The 16,399-nt window shown below is 42.6% G+C and overlaps 1 protein-coding gene across 9 annotated transcripts in view; it reads right to left on the bottom strand.

The window, feature by feature from the left end:
• LOC114251788 (sodium/hydrogen exchanger 9B2) overlaps positions 1-16,399 on the bottom strand; it is a 31,129-nt gene that overhangs the window by 9,363 nt on the left and 5,367 nt on the right. For all 9 annotated transcript variants that reach the window (XM_089740265.1, XM_028186176.2, XM_089740263.1 and 6 more), the window contains exons 6-9: positions 15,428-15,642; positions 7,091-7,262; positions 1,343-1,497; positions 694-858 (exon numbers count right to left, since the gene is read on the bottom strand). In XM_089740265.1, coding sequence (XP_089596391.1) covers positions 694-858; positions 1,343-1,497; positions 7,091-7,262; positions 15,428-15,642 — 707 coding nt within the window. The remainder of the gene's footprint in view (positions 1-693; positions 859-1,342; positions 1,498-7,090; positions 7,263-15,427; positions 15,643-16,399) is intronic.

The raw sequence follows: 16,399 nt of genomic DNA, 5'->3' as shown, positions 1-16,399 counted from the left end.
AACGGCTACCCCACCCTTCAAACCGAAACGCATTACTGCTTCACGGCAGAAATAGGCAGGGTGGTGGTACTTACCGGTGCGGACTCACAAGAGGTCCTACCACCAGTAATTGTATTTAATTAATACAAAAATTAAGTTACTGATACAAGGTGTAGGTTAAATAGACGTAATATTCTCTTTAAAGTCAGCAATGTAGTATGATTAGCAACATGTTCTCCGCGAGTGGAGCTAAAGTCTGTTGAGAAAACCACTGTGATGAAAAAAATATATATTTTCGCTTGAGGTGAAAACCAAACGGCAAGTCGCAAGGCATCTGTACATTAAGCATATGTGCACTAAAAGACGCGTGCAGTAATAGACATATTAAGAATTATGGTATTAGTTTTAAGTTTATTAGTAGTGCAGGCAAGACTGAAGGCCGCTTTGTGTCACATGCCGACACGACGCGAGACTGACACGTCGCACTTACATACATAGCAGCTCCACTCTGATTAATAATTAGGGCGTGAATCTGCAGTCTAGTAAAAAAAAAACTCCTCTGTTTTAACAAAAGCGATTTTCTTCAAATTTACGCCTTTAAGAAACTTTTGTTAATCTGCAAAATGACTTAGATTTCGAAATAATAATTTTAGTAATACCGAATAGCTTTCTCGGTACATAATTAATATATGCAATAATTGGTACGCTGTTTACCTCGACGATAGCCTTCGGTATCCAAGTGACGCTCACGAATACGCTCTCTTTGATGGACAAATTGTTAGCCAGTCCAACCAAAAACGCAGTAAGCATTCGCAGAAATAGTGCCGAAATTATGCAGCCGATGATCAGACAGAACTCCTTTGTATTTAGTTGTGAAACCTGACCAACAATTGAGACTGTGTTAAAAACAATTTTTTGCCTTGACATTAGTATTAACAACATAATATTATTAGAAATGCCCAGCCAATGTAATATTGGAAATTCGATTGTCTATTCTTTTCGATTTTTAAATGAATTTTACTTTCATCAAAACAAGATAATGTTGCCGTTTTCTGAATAACCCTAACAGAGATTATCCAGTCAAATGTGATTAATATACTAGATATCAAAAATTTTCAAAAATCTTAAAATGATTCAACACTTATCCTTTTTTCTTAATTTGAAATTGTAATTTTACTTCTTCAAGAAATTAACAACCAATTAAGATATTGTCACTACTTATTTTAAATTTAAATTTTTACACAAAGATAAAATTATTAAATCAATTATACATCAAATATCATTGTAATATTTAAGTTAATGTTAATGTATTCTTCATTCTTAGTATTATATATTTTTACGTTGTAATAATTTTGAAACTTACATCTAGAAAGTATCCGCTGAGCGTAAACAGCATGGGCTCGAATATTCTCCACAACAATTTGTAAACCTCGGACACTGGATTGTCATTAATAGGCCATCCTCGTCGAGACCACCTGGTGGCTGCAACGCCAGCGCACACCATTATGGCGACACCCGCTGAAAAATATAACGTAAATAATACAATCCTGTGATATCGAATATCAAATATTTATTTTAACAAAAACAGAATTTAGTAATAATCAGATCGAGGTTAAGGTAGTGAAAGAAAGTCATTTATGGAATCTTAATTGTGTAATTTAAACCAAGAATCTGCTATAACATATCGTTAAAGGTCGTAAATGTGGATCGAATTTAATACGCTAGCAGGCTTTAAAATAAAAGCGGCACGAAAAAATAACAAAGTCTGTGAATTTTTTTTTATCAAATTGGTGGCATTGGCAAATATTTCCATTGTTCAATGAACTTAAGATGGTTTTTTTTTTTCTTTTATAACATATGACGATTATTTTTTTATTATTAACAAAAAGTCAAATCAAAATAATTTAACATACATCAACCCACACAGTAGAACAGATCTTCCAATGCGCTTGAAGGAGTCACAGTTCCCAAGATACTGGCTACGTTGCCTCGTTGGACAGCCAGACTCACTCTCTGTGCAAAGTACCAGCCAGCCTTAGCATCACGTGTAACCTCCTTCAAGCGTTTGGAGATTTCTGTTAAGATGGTAATTTATTTAGTTTTTTACTGGTGGTAGGACCTCTTGTTAGTCCGCACGGGTAGGTACCACCAGGCATCAGTAGGTACATATCAGGTTATATCTCAAGGTGGGTGGCGCATTTACATTGTAGATGTCTATGGGCTCCAATAACCACTTAACACCAGGTGGGCTGTGAGCTCGTCCACACATCAAAGCAATAAAAAAAAAAGTTTTTAGGAACATGTCACTCGATTTATGAAAGTATTTTAAAGAGCATGCACACAAAATAAGTCCCATTAACTAATGTATATATTGATTCGCAGAACTAGTGTTATCAGCATAATATCATTACATACAATATTTTTATACTGTTCATTAATTCTAAATGAGATAGCGTTTATGAAATGGCACAGCTGGTAATGACGTAATTCTCCTATAGTCGTTCTTATCGATGCTTCTGTCAGTAGGTATGGTAAGACGAAGACAGTGATTTTGTTTTTTGTTCAGGATGACTAATATCAATTTTTAGCAAAAATATTTAAATGAACTCACGACAGATCTGATCTTAGCAGCTATCCGAGCCCATGGACATCACTATATTATGAATACTCACACAATACGGTTAAGGTTTCGAAATTAAAATATGGGTACGGATCTGAGATGTTTTTTTTTTTATTACATCCCAGGCTATTGTCTCGTCTATATGGCCAAAAAACCATTATATTATGTATTATTGTATTATATATACTTAAGTTCAGATATTATTAAATTCATAAAATATTTATTATAAAAACGAAAAACTTTTGAATTACGAATGAGAATTGTTCAGGTTGGAGTATTATCCCTAAAATTGAAATTACATGTTTTATTTTAATATTAATTATATTAGTGCGTTAGACGAGACACCTGATAATTATTAGGTTCTTTCATATGAAATTAGCGTTTTGTCGTACTGACCAATTTGATATGAAATATCATCTCTTTGGTTTACAATTCCACATTCAAATTTATAAATTCATTTAGTTGGAGTTTTGAAAACAGTCATTCATTTGTTTTTCCTCATTATTTTTTTTCTTTGGCGTCGCTTATTACCGCACAATCAAAAATATGGAATATCGGTATATTTAGGAGTACGAGGTCTACCGTGGCACCAGTGCTGCAGAAACAGCTCGAAGGATTAACGATGTCTACGGCGCTGGTGTCGCAAAAGAAAGCACGGTACGTTTTTGGTTTCAACGTTTTCGTTCTGGAAATTTCGACCTTCAGAACCAACCGCGTGGACGGTCGGGACCAAAGTGAAAAATGAAGAATTAAAACCTAGGTGGAAGCAGATCCATCACAAAGCACTTCAGAGATAGCTGCAGGCTGGTGGATTCACTGGTGGTAGGACCTCTTGGGAGTCCGCACGGGTAGGTACCACCACTCCGCCTATTTCCGCCGTGAAGCAGTAATGCGTTTCGGTTCGAAGGGTGGGGGTAGCCGTTGTAACTATACTGAGACCTTAGAACTTATATCTCGAGGTGGGTGGCGCATTTACGTTGTAGATGTCTATGGGCTCCAGTAACCACTTAACACCAGGTGGGCTGTGAGCTCGTCCATCCATCAATGCAATAAAAAAAAAAAAAAAAAAGGCTTCGGGGTAAGTGATGAAACTCTTGAAGCAAATCGGGAAAGTAAAAAAACTTGAACGATTAGGTACCCCTAATGAATTGAGTGACTCAAACTTGCAAACACGCGTCGACTGCTGTGTAACTTTGCTCAACCGACACAATAATGAAGGGATTTTAAATCGAATCATTACTTGTGATGAAAAATGGATACTGTACGATAATCGGAAGCGCTCGTCGCAATGGCTGAACCCTGGAGACCTAGTCAAATCCTGCCCTAAGCGAAAATTGGCTCAGAAAAAGTTAATGTGAGTGTTTGGTGGACTAGCACCGGTGTCGTTTACTACAGTTTTCTAAAATCTGGCCAAACGATTACGGCAAATATCTATTGCCAGCAACTGCAAACCATGAAGGAAGAACTAGCTGCAAACAGCTAAACAACCGAGGTTGGTCAATCGCTTCACGACAACGCAAGAATACTCACTGCACAACAAACAACCACTAAGTTAAATGAGCTACAATTGGAATGTCTGCGACATCCACCGTACTTTCTGGACCTTGCTCCAATATATTACCATTTTTTCGAAATTTGGGAAACTTCTTACAAGGAAAAAATTCAACTCCAATGCGGTAGTCTAAAAACCGCCTTCAAAGAGTTTATTGATTATCGCCCTCATGGTTTTTTTCGTAAAGGGATCAATGAACTACTGAGATGGAAAAGGTACATAGATAACAACGGTGCATAGGTACTTTAATTAATTAAATATATTTTACAAAAAAAAAATACTTTATATTCCTCCCGTACAAAACGCCAATTTCATAATATGTAAGGAACTAATAATTCTTTTTTCTTGCATTTCAGACACAAACTGCATGGGTGTTCAACTTAAATATTATTATAGATTGTATCAATAATGAATTGTTTTTTTTTTTGGAACACCATCAAAGACTGCCGACGTGCCACCAAAAACTCACTGGTACTTTCACCCGACCGTCCGATCTCCGCTCGGGAGAGGAGTGAACGGGGTCAGCAATGTATCCAGACACGCGGCTCACCCTAAGGACGCCTGGTCGGTGAAGTCATAATTGAATAATGACTCTACTTCGGCCAAATCGGCCTAGATGTCTTCACTGATTTTATTTTTATTTTACAAAATTATTATTTTTATTTTCGCTTTTATCATCATTTATAAGTACGTTAATAAAGATTATAATTTATATCTTGATTTCCATTATTTGACTATGATAACATGCCGCATCGCATTACCTTTTTGAATGTCTAGTTCAACAGCAGTGATAAGAATGTATTTACTTTTGAATCAAGCGCTACGACAAAGGCTAATACATATACTCGTACTATAGGTAATACCGACGAACTTACATTTCATTATTAGTTTAAATGAAAGTCTTGCTCTATGACAGTGTTGTCAATAAAATGTTTATTTCAATACGCACGTTTTATTTTGTAAAATACATAGTTCCTTTTATTGTCGCTCTCAGGCATGCGAAACCCAACGGAATCAGGGTTTCAATGTTTTTGGTGCTACATACTCTCGGGGTAGTACGGTTCAAACAGATGTTACGTATTTTGTCAACGAAAAATATATTTAGGATTGTTTCAAAACTTGGCGTATGTCGAATACGTAAAGGAAGTTAAAGGTGAAAAAGCCCTCAGCGTAGCGTCGTAATTTTATTACGTAATCTTTATTTATCTAAGGGCTGTGTTTTCTTCAAGGGTTACGCAAACACAACACACAATTGTGCTTTGTCTTGAGTTCCTTTTTCCCGTTCGTGGAAACGAAGCAAGCTTTATGTTTTAAGCTTTGGTTATGTAACGGAACAAATTAATTACTTACACCAGTTACCAGTTTTAGAGACAAATGATTTCGTTAATGAAGAAAGAGTTTTACTTTTTGAATTTAAATTTTTTTTTTATTGATTGGATGGGTGGACGAGCTCACAGCCCACCTGGTGTTAAGTGGTTGCTGGAGCCCATAGACATCCACAACGTAAATGCGCCACCCACCTTGAGAGTTCTAAGGTCTAAAGTATGTTACAACGGCTGCCCCACCCTTCAAACCGAAACGCATTACTGCTTCACGGCAGAAATAGGCAGGGTGGTGGTACCCACCCGCGCGGACTCACAAGAGGTCCTACCACCAGTAATTACACAAATTATAATTTTGGCGGGTTTGATTCTTATTATACGACTAGCGGCCCGCTCCAGCTTCGCTCAGGTCTTTAATAAAAAAATCCAAATTAACAACACACACGTCAACCCTTCCATTAGCGTCAGCTTACTAAAAAAAAAAATATAAAGATTGTTTTGAATAATTTTGGGTTACATTATTGGAGTTTTAGTAAGGATTCCTATTTAAAAAAAAAGAATATAGCCTATGTCACTCGGGGACAGTGTAGCTTCCAAACAGTGAAAGAATTTTTCAAATCGGTTCAGTAGTTTCGGAGCCTATTCAATACAAACAAACAAACAAATCTTTCCTCTTTATAATATTATTAGTATAGATGTTATTCCTTCACCTTGGAAATCAATCGTGAATATCATAAACATTTTATTTTCAACGTTCGTTGCTTGTTTCTTGTGCTTGTTCAACTGTTCTACTCCAGTTCCGAAATAGATAAATTTGATCCGAATCCATTTTTATATAATTGTTCTGATGCTGTTAAGTATTAGACAGATGACTGTAGACTATTGTTTGATCGAGTGACTAGGCAATAAGTTAATGATTTATTTTATCTTTATTGCTTAGATGTGTGAACAGACTCACGGCCCACCTTTAAGTTATTCCAGAGCCCATAGAGTCCATAAAGTGAATGCCGCCGCCAATCTTGGGACATGAGGTTTTCAATGTTGTTCCTTTAAACCAGAAGGAATTACTGCTTCATGGCAGAAACAGACGCGGTATCAACGGGAAGGGCTTACAATTCGCCCTAGTACCAATAAGTTATGATGAGTTCATTTATGTTCATCACTAAACGCACCTATAGAACATCAATTCAGCATGGATATTTTACTGGTGGTAGTACGTTCTGTGAGTCCGCACGGGTAGGTACCACCACCCTGCCTATATCTGTCGTGAAGCAGTAATGTAATGTAATGGAGCAATGCGTTTCGGCTTGAAGGGTGGGGCAGCCGTTGTACTCTTAAAATTGATACCTTAGAACTCATGTCTCAAGGTGGGTGGTGGTATTTACATTGTAGATGTTTATGGGCTCCGGTAACCACTTAACACCAGGTTGACCGTCAGCTCGTCAACCCATCTAAGCAAAAAAAAAATCTTACGATACAGGTTTTTAAATTTAATTCCTTGATTTTTGTCCTCTTTTGTTAAAATAAATATTTTCTTACGTTTTAAATTGCATTCGAGGGTCAAGCGAACTTACGCTCCATCTAGTTAATAAATATAAATAGCATACGAGAACTTACATGTACCGCCCCATCCTAAATACCCTCCAGCGTAGGTTACAAGTATCCCTCCTCCGAAAATGAGCAGGCTCCGTACTGTGGGTGCATATAAATCATTGTGATCCGGAATGACATCGCATAACACGCCCCATGCGATACCGAGGCAGATCCCCACGAATATCGCGAGCAAACCCTGTATAATTAAATAGGAAAGATTCAGTTGAAATTACACAGAGAATAAATAATAAGACAATTGTATTTCCAACAGACCTATGAGATAATTATGTTTCCTCAGTGATATCTTTCGGTTTTCTAATGTAGATGCTCACAGCATTTGTTACATACAATTCGAATTAATAACTTGGAATAAAATATTAATATCATATAAAAGGTTTTTTTTTGTTTTTTATTGCCTTTGTAGGCAGACGAGCATACGGCCCACTTGATGGTAAGTAGTCACCGTCGCCCATGGACGTCAGCAATGCCAGGGGCAGAGCGAAGCCGCTGTCTAAAAAAATGGTAATTTCGAAATACTATATCAATCGTGTATATATGTACGTATGTATCCATGTATCTGTGTGTATTATCTAATATTCAATTACGTTACTTAGGATTTATGGTCAACATTTCATTAGAGTATTTGTGCATCGCCCTAGTTATACAAACTCATGCTTATTTAATTTTAGGCTTTTAAATTAAACCAAACATTAATTCAAGCTTATCATAGCACATCACTGACCAAACCATATTCAAATTTAGTTCAGCAGCTGTGGAGATTACAGTGAATAAACGCACGAATACACAATGTGTTACAAATATGTTGTAATTACGGCATAAATGATAATTTAAACATAGTAAGTGACTGATTTATTAATTGGCTTAATAAGAGCATAAATAATAACCATAACTTTTATAGTCAAATAACTTTTTTTATAGTCAACCTTCGGTTTGACGGGTGGGGCAGCCGTTGTAACTATACTTGAGGCTTTAGAACTTATATCTCAAGGTGGGTGGCGCATTTACGTTGTAGATGTCCATGGGCTCCAGTAACCACTTAACACCAGGTGGGCTGTGAGCTCGTCCAAACATCTAAGCAATAAAAAAATAAAAAAATGTCAATTGAACGTTTCCATAAACATGTCAGGTATAGGTTATTCGATTATAATAATAATTTGTAACGAAAACTTTTTGTATTAAAGTCTATAACGATCTGGCCTGATTTGGAATGATTCTCCTTGCTCATGAAAAATGTAAAGAAATAAAAAAATCATAAAATGCGATCAATGAAACCTGAACAGTGTTTTTTTAATTCTTCTATCTAATTCTCAAAAATCGTAAAGGCTATGTTGGACTTACTTTTGTATAGTTATCAAGACGTCTATGATGAATAAAATCGATGTTTTGATATGACACAATACGATCGACCCGATATTGCGGCTGATCCCCACAAATATCGGCAACACGCCCCGCTGGATTAAAAGGGACGGTTAAAAGGTCGAACGTTTCCTAAAGTCGAGAGGGTTGAGTGAAGACGTAGGGCTTTTTAAATATTTTCGCTCGAGTGATATAAATTTCCGTACGGTTTTATGTGAATGACTTTAATTTGCTTATTGAACATAATTTATGAGACAAAACAAACTTCTCGCAAACTACATACAAATTTTATTTCGTATCCATCTATAAGTATTATAATTCAGTTTAAGGCATCTTCATTCTCGCTCACGACTCGGTCGTGCGCGGACGTGCTTTCCGATCCGTGGCCCGCTTGCGAGCTGCGTCTCTGAACTCACAGTTGTGCTCGACAGTGTAGTGACCGTGAATACATCGTGCTTACAATTCGGTAGTGCGGACGTGCCGATCCGTTGGTCGCTTGCGATTTGCGTCTCGGAGTCCATTTTTGTGCGCTAAAGTTTTGTAACCGCGAACCCACCCTTTACCAACTGCCTTTTTCAAGGCAAAACCAATCGCTACGTTCAGGCTTCCTGTGGCACTCACAGGCTAGCGATTTCCTAACCCTTCCCAAAACAACAGTCTTTTTCAAGACTAGACCCCCGCTCGCGATTCTGCCTGCTGTAGCACTATACAGCCCGAGCGGGTTCCTTTCCTTTTCCCCGCCGATTGCCGTTTTCACGGCATAGGCATTCCCCCCCCCTGCTCCTTGCTGTCCTGCAGCACAGGGGGGTTACAAATCCTATCCGGGGCCTCGCCTTTCGGCGAGTTCAACAAAAGTCCCGGGGCCGCCCCCCCCGGGCAAGAAGACGGAAAAATGGAAGAAGATTGTGCTAGTGATATTGTCGGGTTCCTCCGGGATAGGTACCCGTCAATTAGGGCCGAGTACCTAGAGTTTAGGGCCGCCCGTGGCAATCCCTCCCCCCCCGCGTCCGTCGCCGCGTACTTCAAACGTGCCTCGGAGGCACGCCGCGCGCCCCCCGCCGCCGCGTCAAATTCGAGCGCACGTTCCGACGTAGCGACTCACGAAGCGCCTAACGCTACCCCCACCCCGCGCCCGCGTCGACTACGTCATCGCGCGTTTCGTCCGTCGCGACCTCGATCGTTTCGAGTTCAGGCTCCGATACCGAATCGGAGATGGATTTCGAATCCGCGTCAAGCCCTCAGCCTGGAACTTCGGATGGGTTCCAAACCGTAACGCGCGGTAAAAAGCGTACTCGCGCCGTGGAGTCCCGGAGCTCCACGACGAAGCAGACTAAATCCGCGACCGCCTCCCGCCCGCAGGTAGTCGTGACACCGGAGTCGGACTCCGCTCGCCGTGTAACCCCACCGCCGCGTCCCAAACCCGCGCCCGCTCCTAAAGTAGCTGCCCCGCCCCCGCTGATTCTCCAGGAAAAAACTGCGTGGAACCGCGTTTCCCAGGCCCTTCAGGCAAATAAAATTAATTATACCCATGCGCGTAACGTCGCGCATGGGATTCAGATAAAGGTCGCAACGCCGGGCGACCATAGGGCCCTCTCTTCATACCTCCGAAAGGAGAACATAGGTTTTCACACCTATGCTCTTCAGGAGGACCGCGAGCTCCGCGTAGTGATACGCGGAGTCCCAAAAGAGCTAGATATCGAGTACATTAAGGAGGATCTGACCGCTCAGTCCCTCCCGCTAGTTAGTGTGCACCGGATGCACAGTGGGCGGGGCAAACAGCCCTACAACATGATTCTAGTAGCGCTAGAACCCACCCCGGAGGCCAAAAAGAAGATCGCATGTCTCACGACAATTTGCGGCCTATCCGGGATCTCAATTGAAGCCCCCCATAGACGTGGCACTCCCGGGCAGTGCTACAGATGCCAGCTTTACGGCCACTCGGCTCGTAATTGCCACGCGCGCCCCCGCTGCGTAAAGTGCCTCGGCGACCACGCCACACTAGATTGCTCGCGTGTTAGGGAAACCGCGACCGAACCTCCAAGCTGTGTCCTATGCCTTAAGCAAGGGCACCCCGCGAACTACCGTGGATGTCCTAGGGCTCCGCGAAAACGTCCGACCCACCCAGCCCCCCGAACCGTCGGCCCAAAGACTTCGGCGCCTTCAGTGCCGAAACCCGCCTTCGTGCCGGCTGCGGTTCCCACGGTGTCGGCGTGGAAAAAACCGCTGCCGTATACGAAGGCGGGAACGGAAACCGCACCCCCGCCCCCGCTCGTGACACGCCCCGCGCCCCAGCCCCTGCTCGCACCTCGGCCCGCGCCCGCGTTCCGTCCCCCGCAACCCTCTGCCGTCAACGACTTCGCGCTCGTGCGTGACTTCGTCACCGCAGTCAACTTCGACCGTCTGCGATCGTTCGCAGACGCGATACGTAGGTCGGTAACCCCCGAACAGCGGCTCGCGGCCGCTTTCGATCACATGGACGTCTACGAGTCCGTGTCGCGTACGTTATAAAATCTTTACTGATAATCAATGGCGCAAAAAGGTAGAGAAAAACCGTATTCCCTTACGTTAGCATTCTATAATGCTAACGGACTCGCGCGGCAACGCGATCAAATTTTTGAATTCCTCCGCGATAATCTTGTAGATATTCTATTAGTGCAGGAAACCTGTCTGAAGCCCTCGCGTCGCGACCCGAAAGTCGCGAACTACGTCATGGTTAGGAATGACAGACTCACCGCCTCCAAAGGCGGGACTGCCATTTACTATAGACGGGCCCTCCACGTTGTCCCTCTCGATACTCCCTCGCTCTTACATATCGAGGCGTCAGTGTGCCGTATCTCGCTGACGGGACACCAGCCGATCGTCATCGCATCCGTTTATCTCCCCCCGGACAAGCCCCTTCTGAGCAGTGACATCGAGTCACTGTTCGGCATGGGAGACTCTGTCATCCTGGCAGGCGATCTAAATTGCCACCACACTAGGTGGAACTGCCATCGTACAAACGTCAACGGTAGGCGTCTCGACGCGTTTATAGACGACCTCACCTTTGAAATAGTCGGTCCCCCAACTCCAACATGTTATCCGTATAACATCGCGCTCCGTCCGAGCACTATAGACCTGGCATTGCTTAGGAACGTAACTCTGCGCTTACGTTCCATCGAAGCAATGTCAGAGCTCGACTCAGACCACCGACCTGTCGTTATGCAGCTCGGTCGCCCTCACAACCCAGTCACTGTTACGAGGACCATGGTGGATTGGAATAAGCTGGGCACGTGCCTAGCCGACGCCGCTCCGCCAATCCTCCCTTGCGGCCCGGATTCGAATCCATCCCCCGAGGACACCGTCGAATCCATAAACATCATTACCGATCACATCTCTTCCGCGATCATTAGATCTTCAAAAGAAGTCGATGTGGAGGACAGCTTCCACCGCATCAGACTGTCCCCCGATCTTAGGAATCTCTTAAGAGTTAGGAACGCGGCAATCCGGGCCTACGATCGTTTTCCCACGCATTCAAACCGGATTCGGATGCGTCGTCTACAACGCGAAGTCCACTCCCGCTTAAGCGACGCGCGTAACGATAATTGGCATAGTTATCTAGAACAACTCGCGCCCTCCCACCAAGCATACTGGCGACTAGCTAGGACTCTCAAATCCGAAACTACCGCTACTATGCCTCCCCTCATACGCCCTTCAGGCCAACCACCGGCATTCGATGACGATGACAAGGCTGAGCTGCTGGCCGATGCACTGCAAGAGCAGTGCACCACCAGCACTCAACACGCGGACCCCGAACACACCGAGTTAGTCGACAGGGAGGTCGAGCGCAGAGCTTCCCTGCCGCCCTCGGACGCGTTACCCCCCATTACCACTGACGAAGTTAGAGACGCGATCCACAACCTCCAACCTAGGAAGGCACCCGGCTCCGACGGCATCCACAACCGCGCGCTAAAATTTTTGCCAGTCCAACTGATAGCAATGTTGGCTACAATTTTAAATGCCGCTATGACGCACTGCATCTTTCCCGCGGTGTGGAAAGAAGCGGACGTTATCGGTATACATAAGCCGGGCAAACCGACAAACGAAACTTCTAGTTACCGTCCGATTAGTCTCCTCTCGACGATAGGAAAAATTTACGAACGGCTCCTTAGGAAACGCCTCTGGGATTTTGTTACCGCGAACAAAATTCTCATTAACGAACAGTTCGGATTCCGCTCTAAACACTCGTGCGTACAACAAGTGCACCGCCTCACGGAGCACATTCTGATAGGACTAAATAGGCGTAAACAAATCCCGACCGGCGCCCTCTTCTTCGACATCGCGAAGGCGTTCGACAAAGTCTGGCACAACGGTTTAATTTATAAACTGTACAACATGGGAGTGCCAGACAGACTCGTGCTCATCATACGAGACTTCTTGTCGAACCGTTCGTTTCGATATCGAGTAGAGGGAACTCGTTCTCGTCCCCGTCAACTGACCGCCGGAGTCCCGCAAGGCTCCGCGCTCTCCCCGTTATTATTTAGTTTGTATATCAATGATATACCCCGGTCTCCGGAGACCCATCTAGCGCTCTTCGCCGATGACACGGCTATCTACTACTCGTGTAGGAAGATGTCGCTGCTTCATCGGCGACTCCAGATCGCAGTAGCCACCATGGGACAGTGGTTCCGGAAGTGGCGAATAGACATCAACCCCACGAAAAGCGCAGCGGTGCTCTTCAAAAGGGGTCGCCCTCCGAACATCACTTCGAGCATCCCACTCCGTAGTAGGCGCGCAAACACCTCCGCCGTTAGTCCCATCACTCTCTTTGGCCAGCCCATTCCGTGGGTCTCGAAGGTCAAATATCTAGGCGTCACCCTCGACAGAGGGATGACTTTCCGTCCCCATATAAAAACGGTACGCGACCGCGCCGCGTTTATTCTAGGACGACTCTATCCAATGCTTTGTAGTCGAAGCAAACTGTCCCTCCGCAATAAGGTAACTCTCTACAAAACTTGTATACGCCCCGTCATGACGTATGCAAGCGTAGTGTTCGCTCACGCAGCCCGCACCAACTTGAAATCCCTCCAGGTTATTCAATCACGATTCTGCAGGATAGCCGTCGGAGCGCCTTGGTTCCTTAGGAATGTGGATCTCCACGACGACCTGGAGCTCGACTCTTTTAGTAAGTATCTACAGTCGGCATCGCTGCGCCATTTTGAGAAGGCGGCACGACATGAGAACCCTCTCATCGTAGCCGCTGGAAATTACATACCCGACCCAGTAGACCGAATGGTAAACCGTCGACGTCGCCCAAAGTACGTCATTACGGATCCTCCTGATCCATTAACGGTGCTTTTAGGCACCACAAGCACCGGTCACCGTCCTCGTCGAACCCGTCGCTTGCGACGAAGGGCTCGACGAGCGAACTAACCCATAGACACAGCCCACTGAGTTTCTCGCCGGATCTTCTCAGTGGGTCGCGTTTCCGATCCGGTGGTAGATTCTGCGAAGCACTGCTCTTGCTAGGGTAAGTGTTAGCAACTCTCCGGTTGAGCCCCGCGAGCTCACCTACTAACGTTAGGGTGAAGCTGAAATAGCCTCTCAAGGCTATCAGCATAGGTAGGGAAAAAAAAAAAAAAAAAAAAATAAAAGCATCTTTAATCGCCATCAATAAAAAAAAATCTGTTGATTTAAAGTCCTTAAAGTAAACAAAACATTACAACAAGCGTTACATTTTTAAGATTTTGTAGGCACCGCATCTTTGAATAAATATTTGCTTAATAATATCTGGATCCCACGTGTTCGACGTCGAAGTTTTTATGCTCAGTTTTTCCCTGAACGTCGTTCGAAATATTAAACTTTTATACATTTATTAAAAAAGCGTTATCAGTCTAGACATGATTCAGATGGTGACTTAAACTTTGACATTTTAAACATTCTTTGAACATCGAATGGCAAAAAATATGTTAGCAGTAAAATGAAATCATAAATGTTAAGCATAATTTCAATTTAAAAGGACTTTTGTTCCTATTTTGTGATGATAATGAATGGAGTAAAACACCTTTCACTCAAGTATTGCGGTGATAGCACTTGGCAAATATGGGTTGGGCCCCGGAACTAATTTTAGCAACAGCGGTTGGGGCGGTTAAGACTTCATACGTAACACTTTCAACGTAATGAAGTCTCCAGAAAATTGTTATCTTTACATAAGCGATTATAATATATATTATTTATATTTATTTATTTATGCAAAGTTTTGGGTAATGTTGCTCCTGCAATTTAAGTTGGCTGTTTTAAATAGCACATAGGTAATATACGTTTAAATATTTTTTAATTCAAGTCTCAAAAAACCTAATCAAGCCAATTATAGCCAAATATAATTATAGCCAATCTATACTGATTTGAGATATATTATACAAACGTAAAATAATATACACATATAAATAAGCCTATTTCTATGAAATTTCCCTATAAGCAATTATTTCCTATAAAGAAGTACCCTATTTGTTAAATCTAGCTCAAAATTAAATTGTAAATGACAAGAGCTAGGCAACGCTATCTGCTATAATAACTATAATAACAGTGCGTTCGTTGGTTCGTGATTTTACATACGGATTTATGAATCAGCTTATACTTTATATGTCAGACAGTGATATAAGCAACTCTTTGTGTCGGGAGTATTCAAAGTTTAATTATTTCTGAGTTCCAAATTTAACGCAGGTAAAACTGCGAGGCCCGCCTAATATAAAAAGATTTTTTGTGGTCTTATATGTACTTTGTTTTCATTTTTTACTAGATAGAGGGGGTGGTTGTACGAGCTAGGTAAAGCCACAGTCTTAGCAGCTATATGATGATGAGTAAGAAACATGATGAACCGGACATGATTACTATGAGGGAGAAATGGGAAGGATGTTCGTTCCTACTTAACAGCCTACACCCCAGCACCATTCAATTAATAGCTAAATATATAAAGCCTTAAAAATATACTATAAAAATCTTACAAACCTTGATAATTTTATACGTTGAGGATGCTTCATAGAATATAGCGCTATTAGTTACTCCGAATATGCCCTCAGTGAAGGCCGTGTCCAGACCACCGGCGTTTCCCACCAAAAGTGCTATTTCGTGCTTAGTGCCAAGCCCACGTTCTTTTAGTGCCACGACTGTCGGTACTATTACAGCTGGTGACACGGATGATAATATCGCTCCGAGATGTAGACCTGTACAATTTTTACAAAATATTAAATTATTTACGAGTCAGTGTTATGAGGTTAGATGTGCTGACGGTTCCACAAAGCTATGTTGTCTAGTACCTTGATACCATGATAATCATACCATTCTCACGGATCGTTTGGAACCCCTGGGTCTACGGAGAGACTTCAGTTCTCTATGTATTTTGTACCGCGTGTTCTATGAGGGCACCCCTCGGAGGAATTGTTGGAGATGATCTCATTTTCTTGTTTTTACCATCGCACTACTAGCCATCTAATTAGATTTCATCTATAACACCTATAGCCACTGCTTTCTCTACAGTGTGTTTCCAGAGCTTTTTTCTGGTATGTTCTATCCGGCTTTCGATTGAACTCCCATACGCGATGGCTCCCGAGCACTATGACATATCCTTCATCATACGGAGCTTGCGGAGAGAACTCAGCGGTAGGCAGCTGCTTGACTCTGCTCCTGATGTCCAAGAACAATGGTAACCACTCACCATCAGGTGGGCCGCATACTGATCTGCTTACAAGAGTAATAAAAAAATTGACGATGAGGTCCACATTTCGTAAGCACTCGTATCGGTTCTGTTACCTATGTCTTAGGGTTTCATTCGTTGGGATGTCATTTCGTTAGAGGTTTGCTTGAAGCCATCACAAACTGTAATTACTTGTTTAATTGGATTGCAAAAAACTGTGCAAAAGTTTCAACCCAATCAGATGAACGGCTTAGGGAAGCATGAAAGAGTGACAAACGTTGATGCTT

The sequence above is a fragment of the Bombyx mandarina genome, chromosome 04 (assembly GCF_030267445.1).
Source record: "Bombyx mandarina strain Sakado chromosome 04, ASM3026744v2".
NCBI classification, from domain to species: Eukaryota; Metazoa; Arthropoda; class Insecta; order Lepidoptera; family Bombycidae; genus Bombyx; species Bombyx mandarina.
Note: the sequence above shows the minus strand (reverse complement) of the source record. Positions and strands in the feature narration are given on the sequence as shown.